The 11,636-nt window shown below is 39.1% G+C and overlaps 1 protein-coding gene across 1 annotated transcript; it reads left to right on the top strand.

Annotated features, from left to right (window-relative positions):
• The first annotated feature begins 1,061 nt into the window (after positions 1-1,061).
• QDPR (quinoid dihydropteridine reductase) lies at positions 1,062-10,114 on the top strand. Its single transcript, XM_009279133.1, has 5 exons — positions 1,062-1,263; positions 2,928-3,068; positions 5,458-5,566; positions 7,081-7,164; positions 9,229-10,114. Exons 1-5 carry the CDS (start codon positions 1,062-1,064, stop codon positions 9,332-9,334), a joined length of 642 nt encoding a protein of 213 aa, XP_009277408.1. The 3' UTR covers positions 9,335-10,114.
• Positions 10,115-11,636: the final 1,522 nt, after the last annotated feature.

The following is an 11,636-nucleotide window of genomic DNA, read 5'->3' as shown; positions in this document are numbered from 1 at the left end:
CGTACTGTGAACCCGAAGATCCTAGCTTTTGCTCGTCGCTTCTTTTTATTTTTTTGTAACTTCCTTTTAACGGCATGCATGCATGAATATGCAGAAAGAGCTTGATCTGGGATTTTGGAGGTTCAGCGCATAAGGCAGCTTTGCATTATTTTTCTCTTGGTGACTTGAAAAGTCGTGGACTGAGTGTAATGAGGATGGATTAGGACATCTTAAAATGCAACATGTCTTTCTAATATCCTAACTCTTAAATGCGTTGTGTGTAGGTAGATGGTATACTCAAAGCATGCAAGCCCTAAGCCCCGATGGGACCCCTAGAGAATGCACTGGTTTCCACAAAGGTAAATATGGGAGATTCCAAGCTAGCCTAAAAACTGATTTGCTTTATTCTCAAGAGATAGGGTTTATTTCTTTAATTTTAACTTTTGAAGCTATTTCTCTTACTGATAAACTGAATCGCTAGCCAATATGTTTTCCTTATATCTACACAACTCTTAAGGCTTTTAAAGAGTAATACAGAATGTTTGCAACGTATTTTTCAGTGCTGAGCCTTTGTGAAAACCAGTGGATTTTTTTCTTTTGTTGAGAGATAGATTGTTTACTTTTCACTTGGGCAGAGAAAATTCATAGCCAACAAATTCATTACTAACTGTGAAGCCTTATATTTGAAAGAGAAAAAGATACTGGATATATAAAAGTATACAAACTCAAATTTAGGGGCCAGGCTCGAACTGATGGTTGTGGTCTAGATAGAAGCAATAAGAAGGCTAATCTTTAGTTGTTCATTTCTTGCACTGTCATCAAAAGTTACACCAGTAGTCCTGGTCAGACCTGGAGTTTCATTTCCCATATTAAACAGCACCATACCCAGAGAAGAACCTGTCAAAAAGTAAGTCACAAATAAAAATTTTTGTGAATGATATAGGTAAGGGTCAGATCTTTCAGTCCTGCTCAAATCAGTTGTTTCCAGTGACATCACTCACTGTACGGTCTGACTTTCATCTATATTTTGTTTTGAGTTCATAGATCATAAATGTTAATTTTCTGCAGCTGTTTAAATTGCTATGTGTTGTGTTACTCGGCTACATAACTGGAAAAAAGTAACTTCAAGGCAGTCTTGTTACTTCATCAGTCCAGTGTTTTCAATATGTTTTTTCTATGTACTCAAGGTGACAACAGAGGTTGGAAAGCTTCTTGGTGAAGAAAAGGTGGATGCAATCTTGTGTGTAGCAGGAGGATGGGCTGGAGGCAGCGCCAAAGCTAAATGTAAGCCTTTGGTACATGCACGCTAGTGAACACATGAATGAAATCTGAGAAGAATCCTTACAAATCATGGTAATAAAGATATTTGACATCATCTTTCATCCCGAGTCCAGAAGAAGAAAAGAGGGTAAAAGTACAAAATAGCTCAGTCACAATGCTTCTTAGTGCTTTGCTGAATTTTTCCTGTCTGTTAAATTTGCATAGTGCTTAGTATTCTCAGTAATACTTTTTGGTGCACCAATTTTCATCGGCAAAATCTTGATGCACTTTATGAAGGAGTTCAGCATTATTATCTATGAACTAACTTTTGCCGAGGTTACCTGTGTGAGGCAAGTTACATAAGAAATGGCTGGATAGAAACATCGATGTTGTCTCCTAATTCATTGCTTTATGCATAAAACCTCAGTTGCCTCCTGCAGCTCTCTGAGCTATTACTGTGCAATACAGTATTGGAAGGAGCTGTCTAATAACCTGAGATCATGCTACAGAAAAAAGCTTTTAAACGTGTAATATTCAGAATGAAATTTTATACTTTACCTACTAATGTAGAGATACAAGAAAAAAACAGCCTTGATTTCTGTCTGGAGTGAATCTGGTAAAATGTGTCCTTTTCTTCCCCCTTTCCAGTTTGGACATTGCAGGCAATGATTTCTTTTTAGAGAGAGACAATATGGAAAGGCATACACACTTACACCACAGTTGTGTTATATTAGATTGTTATTAGTGTGCACCGTGTTTTAAATAGGGTAATTTATCATAACCATAACTGATAGTGGTGATGTTGGTAGGGTAGCAGGATATCTTGGGATAGGTGGTTGGCTTATGTCACAGAGTTACTTATGCTTAGTCCATCTTGTGTTATGGAAATGGTTCTTTCTGAATACTGAGATCTTTGACATGGCTAGTTATTGTTTTTCTTCTTTTCCCATGCAGATATTGGTAATAAAAAACAATTATGAGAGTTCAGATTTTGCTTTTATTTGAAGTTATTGGTGTACCTCCCTCGGTAGGCTGCCTTACCAGAGGTTGCACTCCAGTATGTAGGGGCACTGGAATGCACACTTAGTACAGTGCAGATGCATGCACCGTCAATATTCCATACCAGCGAACTACTGTCAGACGGTCAGATTGTTTCTTGGTTTATGAAGTAATCTGGTGATAAGAAATATCTTTTATTCAACTCCTTTTTCTCTTGGAGTCTTCTATCTGCATACTAATGGAGCGTAGCTCTTTTGCAGCTGAGGAAGTTACGGAAAGAGAGAAATCATGCTACTACAAGGTGAGATGGGGCTAATGTGAGAGTTTTGAGATCCGTGACATAGATTGAAGCAAGCCCTACAGGAGTTTCAAGAACTTGGAAATCTTTAAACCATTAATGGAGAGCTAATGGAACTATCTTGTGTTTTGGGTTTTTTTTATTTATTTCTGGTAGTGAGAAAGCAGATAATTGCCTAGAATATATGCTGTAGAGCTGGGACTTGGAGCCCAAAGAGAAGGGAGATACAAAAGACATAAATTCATATTTTACCCAGTGTGAAAGTAGAAGATGGTAGAAAGCATGTTTTCATAGTGCTGTTGCATTCTGTGTGACAATAAGGAAATTAGAGTTAGAAGGCTTCTATCTTTTAGTTAATTTAATTTTAGTTAATTTCACTCTTCCTAATCAGCTTTATACAAAAACTGTGATCTGATGTGGAAGCAGAGCATTTGGACATCCACTATTTCCAGCCACCTAGCCACAAAACATCTCAAAGAAGGCGGCCTCTTGACTTTGACAGGAGCTCAAGCTGCTTTATCTGGAACTCCAGGTAAAATGCAATGTACGATAACTGCTGGGTCATCGGCAATTACAGCTATCTGTTAGTTTGAGCGTTCTTGTTTGTGAAGCAATGGTTTCACTCCCCAATTTCTTGACATTTAGTACAAATGGAAATTGCTGCTGAAACACTTAAGGAAAGTATAATTTTACAGGTAGTAATACTGAATCTCTTGAAGCTGGAGTACAAACAGATAGAATCAGTATTTAAATAATATTTGACATGCATTGGTGAAATGTACTTGGCTAATATATGATACAGTAAAAAAAAAGTTTGGAAAATAATGAAGAATAGAAGCATACAGCAAGCTGTAAGTACAGTGCTTAAATAAAGTTAAATCTCCTATTTGTGTCCTGAAAGGCAGAGTCCTTAATTGCCCAATTTTTCCATTGATGATGACTCGGCTGATTCTGTTAAATGTGCTTGTCCTGTTCATGTTCTGATTCCAGTCTGCCTTTGCTTCAGACATAGATAAGCTTGTTGACCTTCGGCTTTGCCCTCCACTAGCTATTTAATATGAACTTTATTGAGTTTTTTCATCTTGCTCCTCAGCATGTTGGTCTGCATGGAGGAAGAAATCTGGGAGCAATTTTAAATTTAAAAAAAAAAAAGGTACCGACACACAAGCCCACAGGCAGGGCGAGGGAAGTTTTTGAGACAAATACTCTTATTTCCCAATCTTTTATTAGTGTAACTTCAGCAATATTTTGAGACACAGAGACAAAAATTTTAAAACTTACTATAAAGTTTATGAATATTCCTGAAAACTGTGTCTAAAACTGTTCAGGAAAAATATGCTGTATTTTCTAGTTAATGATTTATCTTCTATGTTTACAGCTGCATCTGGCATAGTCCGAAGATAAAAGGCTTATTTTAGGAGAATAAGCAGATGAATAATTTACTGTGTACTATTGACTGACCATATACAAATGAAAAAATGTGAACTCTGGCAAACTTTCATGTTTTTTGTTTGGGTGGTTTTGGGAGGTAGGGACCACAACACAGGAATCGGTGATTTGCTTTCATGTTTTGAACTAGCTGGTTTCAATGAGTCTGGATTTTTCTGAAAAACCCAGCAGTGCTTTGGGCAAACACATGTAACTTATTAACATCAGGAAGAATTGGGAAAGAGTTGTTACTCAACTCTTGTAAATATGACTTGTTGGGCTTGTTACTACCAGCCATTATGGAAGGAACCATCTTGTTTGCTGTTAGTGTGATTTTTCTTCTCCTATGTGAAAATGTTGACTCACGTAATGCAAATTGAAGAATACTGAGAATTATATAAACAGTTACAGAAGCAGTCTGACAGTGATGGCTAAGAAATGTAGATGCATGAAAAGGTTTAAGAAGACTTGGAATGTTTGGTTTAGACGAGCCAAGAGGGGAATACGATAGAGATACAAATACTTTTTATTGTAACAAGTTAGCTACTGCTGCCCATGATTCCTCCTAATAAAACTGGGTGTTATACAATATGACTAATTGAATATAATGGAAACATTTCTGCAATGCAAAATTACCTTTTTAACTTTGATACAAAATACTTCCTCAGGAACATTGGAAAGGGGTTGTGTAGTTACCTAGATGGGTAGAAAGGCATCCAGTTGTAGTAGACAAAATACATTTATTTTTTCTTATATCTGTGTCTAGGCTGCTTGACAGATGCATGCCATGAGACATCTCAGACCTATAGCACCCTGATTGTCCAGATCTTGTACCTGACCATGAGAGCCTTATGCTCTCATTTATGTTGCTCTTAAACTGCTAAATACTGTCTGCCTAGAAAGCAGCAGTGTTTAGGAAGACGTTTGCTTTCCCTGCAGGTTGTCTAGTAACTTTCTACCACGAGGGTTTTTTTGTAGTTTTCTGCAAAGGGCCTGTCAGACTTGGGATGCTGACCAAGTGAATTACAGTTCTGGAGGGAAGTGAGCTGTGTCTGTTTGGGTCCAAACCTGCAAATAAATACCTTAGTCATGTGACTGAAATTAATGGATGATTGCCTTATTAATGTCTATGAGCATCTTCACAGTTACTCTATTAGATTTGTAAGGTTGGCCCTGTAGGTCCCATCCTTCAGGGTACATTTGGGTGCATTAACTAAACATACTTAACTTGGTAAGCTGCTTATTTCTGTAGTGCTGAGTAAACTGTGTTCTGTGATAGCTCCTGGATGTCTAGTAAGAGGTTTTTCTTTTTTTTTTTCCTTTTTTCTTTTAATACGTATGTTTTGATATGTTTTAAAAGTCTGATTCTGTTCTGGCTGTGGTAAGTGGTCTTAAACTTAATACTCATCAAACAATCTGAGTTTCTGTCGTCATACTGATGATATTGAGAGCTGTTTTGATTGTGCTCTAATTTGCCTGTTTTTAATTGTTAGGGATGATTGGCTATGGCATGGCCAAGGGAGCAGTGCATCAGCTTTGTCAGAGTTTAGCGGGTGCCAATAGTGGCTTGCCATCTGGTTCTGCTGCTGTTGCCGTTTTACCGTAAGTGGTTGCATAGTTGCCTCTGCCTGCGTTGTTTTATTTAATTACTGCTGTAACCTAGAGGCACATGGATATGCTTGCGATGTCATGTTCACAGTACCCAAACAGCTTCTTGGACCTACTTACAGTTTCACAGAGAAAGGAGGCATCTTGAATGTATGAACAAAATGATATGCGAGTCACCCTAAAAATGATTAAATTCTCTTCTTTTCTTTTCCTTTGCAAAACAGTAGTGGATGTTAGGATTAAAATTTGATTCACTTTTAAGCAGTTTAACTGTAGCCATGCGTTAATGTGTGATGATTCCCCCCCCCCCCAGTATAGACAGAACTTTGAAAATGAGATGAGCTGTTCAGCACAGTTTTAGACTTAGCTGTGTGATAATAATAAAGCAAAGGATTACTTGACAAGTTTTGACTTGGTTAAAAATACTTCTTCGCTTAGGGACATGGTTTAGTGGGCATGGTGGTGTTGGGTTGACAGTTGGACTCGATGATCTTAAAGGTCTTTTCTAACCTTAATGATTCTATGATTCTTCATAAGGTGCTGCATATCTATGCTTGATCACTAAAAGTAGATCACTTTGAGGATCTGTGAAAAGAAAAAGTTTAGCTTGTATTTGCCTGTCACAGCTCCTTTTTGGTGAGGAAAGCTAGTAAAAAGTGGATGGTCTAGTAGGTCTTCACTGTCTAAATTTACCAATTCTGCTGCAAAAATTAAAAGTGTTTTTTTTGCCAGGTCCATATCTAGTTCAGGACCCAGAACTAAGAGTTCTGTATAGGGGTTTGGAACACTACCTGAATTCTCCCTGCTTTGTTTTTCTCATATACACACTCTTATGTGCACTTCTTCATGTCAGAGAGCAATGGCATTAAAAGTGTTTGGATAATTGACTCCACCTTCTACAGAGCTTTACAGACAGGCAGATGCCAAGATCACTGGACTTTTGGGCGTTCTGCACTTGCATAGTTCTCATGCAAAACTCTGTTCTTGGGTGACTTTTTGAAAGAGTAATTATACCTTGGATTGTCAACAGCATCTCAGTGAGGGAGTTGTGAAAATTTCACCCCTTAATATCGTTGTATGTGGCGTAAATATGTATCATCGAAGTCAAAACTTCCTATGCTTGTGTGCTTAATCTGTGCGCTTAATCTCTGCGTTTGCAGCTGGCATGAGGCTATTTGAAAGCATGGATGTAGTGCGTATGTGCTGTGCAGTACATGTGAACAAGCATATTACTGCCATTCCCTGTCTGCATGAGAGGGACTGGAAGGGAGCTGTGGGCTGAGTGATTGGGATGTCATTAGCGAGCCAGGAAGGTGAGGGGTTATAGGTTGGAGCCTTTGATATACATTGAAACTGATAGCTATATGCTGTTAACACATGTAGAGGGTGCAAGGGAAATCCATACCACGTGGTATAAAAGTCAAGCATGTTATGGCAATGAATAGAAGCAGGTGATGCTCATCAGAAACATGATGTATAAATAAAAGGCTTATCTTTTTTAATCACAGGGTTACCTTAGATACACCAGCAAACAGGAAATCAATGCCTGACGCAGATTTCAGCTCCTGGACACCCTTAGAATTCATTGCTGAGTGAGTATCTGTGTGATAACTAAGCAGTTCCTCACTGTCCCTCTTGCTGCTGCATCTTATTGCATGTGCTTTCTAAATTGCTGTCTTGGATCGGGGTGTTTTTTTCCTTCCGTCATCCCCTCATTGCTTATGTATCTAAATCACATTGGGTTTATTGCACAGGCTTCTTAACTGGAGAAAATTAGCCCAACTCCATCAACTTCAGCATCTCTGCACCAGTTATTCTGACAAGGGAGATAGCCTTAAGCATTTGGAAGCCAGAGGAATCTCATAAAGCCTGTAGACAAATTAAATTGCAGACAGCAGATGTAGGAGACAGTAGTCTGGCTTAAAGGTAAACTGCAAATAGGCATATAAACTTTGGTGGGATTTTTTTTTCTTTTAAACACTCTTCACTGCCCAGTCTATGGTGTGTTAGTTCAATAGGCATATAAACTTTGGTGGGATTTTTTCTTTTAAACACTCTTTACTGCCCAGTCTATGGTGTGTTAGGTACCTTCTTAGCTGGCAAAATTCCTGCTGTTGTTTAGAAAAAATTTAGACATGATTTTTTTGTTTTCCATCATCCACAAAGGCTTGTCCTGAATGATGTTGCAGAATGCTGAAACTTCAACTGTAGCTTATACAACAGCAGGCTGAGATGATAAGGTGTACTGTTTCTCATTCCTTTCAGTTAGAGAAGGTGCAGCGTAAGTACTGCTTTCTGCGACGTGATGGGGAGTAGCAAAAGTTCTGCTGAGGTGAGCTGTCAAAAGGAAGAAAATAAGGACACAACTGTCTTGCCTCTTTGAGGGAAAACAAAGATGAATCTTCATTCACACATTGTAAAGGGCTTTACTCTTACACATATTTAAAGTCTTTTAGAACTGACACTGAAATTGCATTTACCTATTGCTAATTGTTCAGAGAGTAGTTGAGTTCTGACATTGGATTTCCTTTTTTGTGATTTTTTTTTAAGTTGGACGTCAGAGTGGGAAATGGTGTTTTGTTGTGAGAAGCCTGTGCAGCTGTTTGCTGTAGCTCTTTAAAAGGGCCCCATCAATTGAATTTAGTTGGCCTAAAAATGTTCAAAAAAAGATCTTTAATTTATTGTGCTCCAGAGACTGCTTAGCCAGATGTTGTGGTTTTACAAACTCATTCTTTTAACTTTGAAGTATTTTTTTCCTTACGGGAGAATTAGATTGATTGGTTTGTTTTGCTTCTTGGATTCTAATTCCCTAAACTTTAAATCCAGCTTTGAAAACTGAAAATCTCACTGGCTGTGGAAGAAAAACATCCAGTGTTGTTAAGTGTTGCGAACATCTGCATCTTGGGAAGGATGCAAGACATATATTTTCCTATATGGCACTTGAATTTTGTGCCCTGGAAGTCGTTGCATCAGATAGCAGGACGTTCCAACATGGCAGTTGCTATGTCTACAGTATTGGAAGGGTTGATGGACCTGAAAAATATACTGCACTTTCTGTATTGTATTTTGAGTATGGAGTTTGTATTACATTTTGATAAGGAGTGTTCTGGTGTGCTGCTGAGAATGAGTGCATCTTACTCGGCGCTATTTTGGATGTCTTAAGGCTTTCTGTGCTTCTGCCGAGAACAATTTCACAGTTAAATATCGAAGTGTTATAATGGCCTGTTGGCAGAATAATGGGTCTAGCAACTCTATTTTAGCCATAAATCTGTGTTTCTGATATATACTATAAAGGCAACTTAAGTAGCCTCTCCTTCCCCTTTTCAAAAATCTTTTTTAACTTGGAAAAAACTTGCCACTTTGGCTTGCCAGTTTGACATTTTAAGCTCCTGGCCTTTTCCTTTGAGATGTTCTGAAAATCCCGTGTGTGCGCTGTAGAGCCCAATGGATTGCTCTGGGCCTCTGCCCAGCTCTGAGGGTCTGAATCCAGTGATCGCACTGCTAGTTTACAACATACATAGAAATCACTAGAGACGGCAATAGGAAAATAAGAAAAAATAATAGGCTTTATTTTATGCTTCCTGTCAATATACCTGATAGTAGTATTTTTTTTTTTCCTCCTCCTCACCCTGTCTTATCCATTTATTTTAAAACAGAACCTTTTTTGACTGGGTAACAGGAAAGAATCGACCAAACTCAGGGAGTCTAATCCAGGTGATAACTACAGGAGGGAAGACTGAACTAGTTGCAGCACATCTTTGATGTCAGTCACTTAAGACGGTGGAACTTCAGCAAAGGAGAAGCTATAGAAAATCTGTCTGCCAGTATAATTTGGATGGTCTTCTGTATCCAGTTATTGTAGTTACGTCATTAATGGAACCAGATTTCAAGTAATATTTCTGTGCTGTCAGTTGTGAGCTATCAGCATTTGTTTACCAACAAGTATTGAGTATTTGTTTCTAAATGAAAGTTGCGGGCTTTAAAGTCTGTAGATGTCCTAATTCTGAGCATTATTTGTCGACTTACCTGTTTTCTCTGAAATGGGAATTGTGCTTAATTATGTCACGTAATCACATATATAATGGTTGAATTTTTTTTCTCTAGTGTAAGTGGAGAAAGTGTCAGTAAGTGTTTCTGGCAACTTATTGTGAATCTTTCAGTAGTCTATCTGTCTTTTTCTGTACGAGAATGTAACCCCGCCCTGCATATTATGTTGACTGTAATAATAGGAAATGTTACAGTCATAATGTCCTAGTCTTGTAACATTTTTCTTGTGAATGTTCCACTTGAGTTAATGGAACTGTATAGAGATTACTCACTTGAGAAGGAGTTCCTAATTTGCCTTACAGTTTATAAGCTGCTATTGGGCCTACAGTTGTAGGATAAAAGAGTCGTTCTGCCAAATGATGAGTATGTCTTTGTGTTAGTCATGATGGTTCTTTGCTTTTTGAAAAAGCAAAGTGCTGTAAAGAAGTACTAGAAAGAGCATACACACATTTCTATTTGAATATGGAACTTTTTGTGCTAAATAAATGTGTATTGTTTTATGAACTGGGCTGTCTCCATCACTGTAATCCAAATATTTGGATAACACTTTAATCAATTTAACTGACTTGCAGTTCAGTTATGGCAAAGGACTTATTTTTTTACTTATTTCCTTCCGATCATGCTGTGTAAAACACATTTCTGTGGTAGAGGTGCAGAAGAGCTACTAGCCATGCTTAGAGGCAGGCCTTCGGCTGGAGCAAATGTTTTCTTTAATCCAGCTACTTTATGTGGAAATACAGTTTGGTTGCAGAGTGCCTATTCTGAGCATAGGCTTACATGGAATCAGTGCTGTCAGTTTTCTTGGAACATCTTGAAAACAATTGAACATGCAAAGTTATATGTACATTCTCTCTATGCGCTTTTGTGGTTTTTTTTAATTAACTTCAGGGTTGTGTTGGGGAAGGATTTACCGCCACGAGTCGGGAAACCTTTCCCATCTTCCCACTAGGAAAAGCTCACATGTGCCCATGTCACTTTTAACATGGTGATACGGCTGCAGGATTGCCTTCTTTCGTATGACTGTGCCTTTACTCGTTTTGTTCTGCTGGATGCGAAGGTGTAGAGGGGAATTTTTATGTCCTGTCAAGAACTGTCAATTCATGAAGCTGCTTTTGATTTTCAATGGAAGACTTGCAGCCATACTGTTTGACCAGCAATTTCTACAGGCTAAGAGTACAGACAGAAACTGCAAGGCGCTGATAAGGAATGAAACACTAAGGTGTCACTCGATTATTCTGGAAAAGGAAAGAGCTGTCATACTACAAGCTTACATGATTGGAAGGCTTCCCTTTGCCAAGCTAGCTGAATTTTCAAGTTGCTGTGTTGTCTTTTTGCAAACACCTATTGAATTGTGTCTCGGAAACTCTCTGAAGAGCAGATCAAACTCTTGAATGGTGAAGGGAGCACAGCTGGGATTCCAGATGTGCATTTCTACAGCTGTGTAAGAGCATAGGGCCAAGGACCCAGCAGGCTGTATGGCTCATGGATATTTTTACATAACTTGCTGCGACTGAGGATAACAGCAAATGGGACTAAGACGAGCAGCGAATCTTGTATTTGCTAAGGGCTACAGGAGCTTTTCAGGCATCCTTTATAGATTATGCACACATACCTGGACCTTAATGTTAATAACCTGGTGAAAAAGGCAAATGGCTGGTCATTGGTCATGTGGAATTAAGTGGAAGGTTGTGACTAACCAACCCTGAGAATCATAGTCAGTCAGGGCGCCTGTCACAGACCTGCCCTCCAGAGATGCAGCTCTGGAGGTCAGAGCAGGCCTGGAGCGGGGCCAGGCAGGGCAGTGCCAGCACGCATGCCACCCCATGCACCAGGTGGTAGCTAGGGGAGCAGCGGCACAGCCGCCCTGCAGGATTGGGCAGGCAGAGATGGGCACAGCCCCCGTTGCTCTTTGCGCAGCCGTTCGTGCCTTCCCGTGAGAACGGGCTGTAAATCCTCATGGCTACCAACTCCTGCTCCATCGGGAACGACCAGCTCTTGGCCCGCTCCAGCCGGCTGT

This window comes from Aptenodytes forsteri, unplaced genomic scaffold, assembly GCF_000699145.1.
Source record: "Aptenodytes forsteri isolate BGI_AS27 unplaced genomic scaffold, ASM69914v1 Scaffold242, whole genome shotgun sequence".
NCBI lineage: Eukaryota > Metazoa > Chordata > Aves > Sphenisciformes > Spheniscidae > Aptenodytes > Aptenodytes forsteri.
This window is presented reverse-complemented; position numbering and strand designations above follow the sequence as displayed.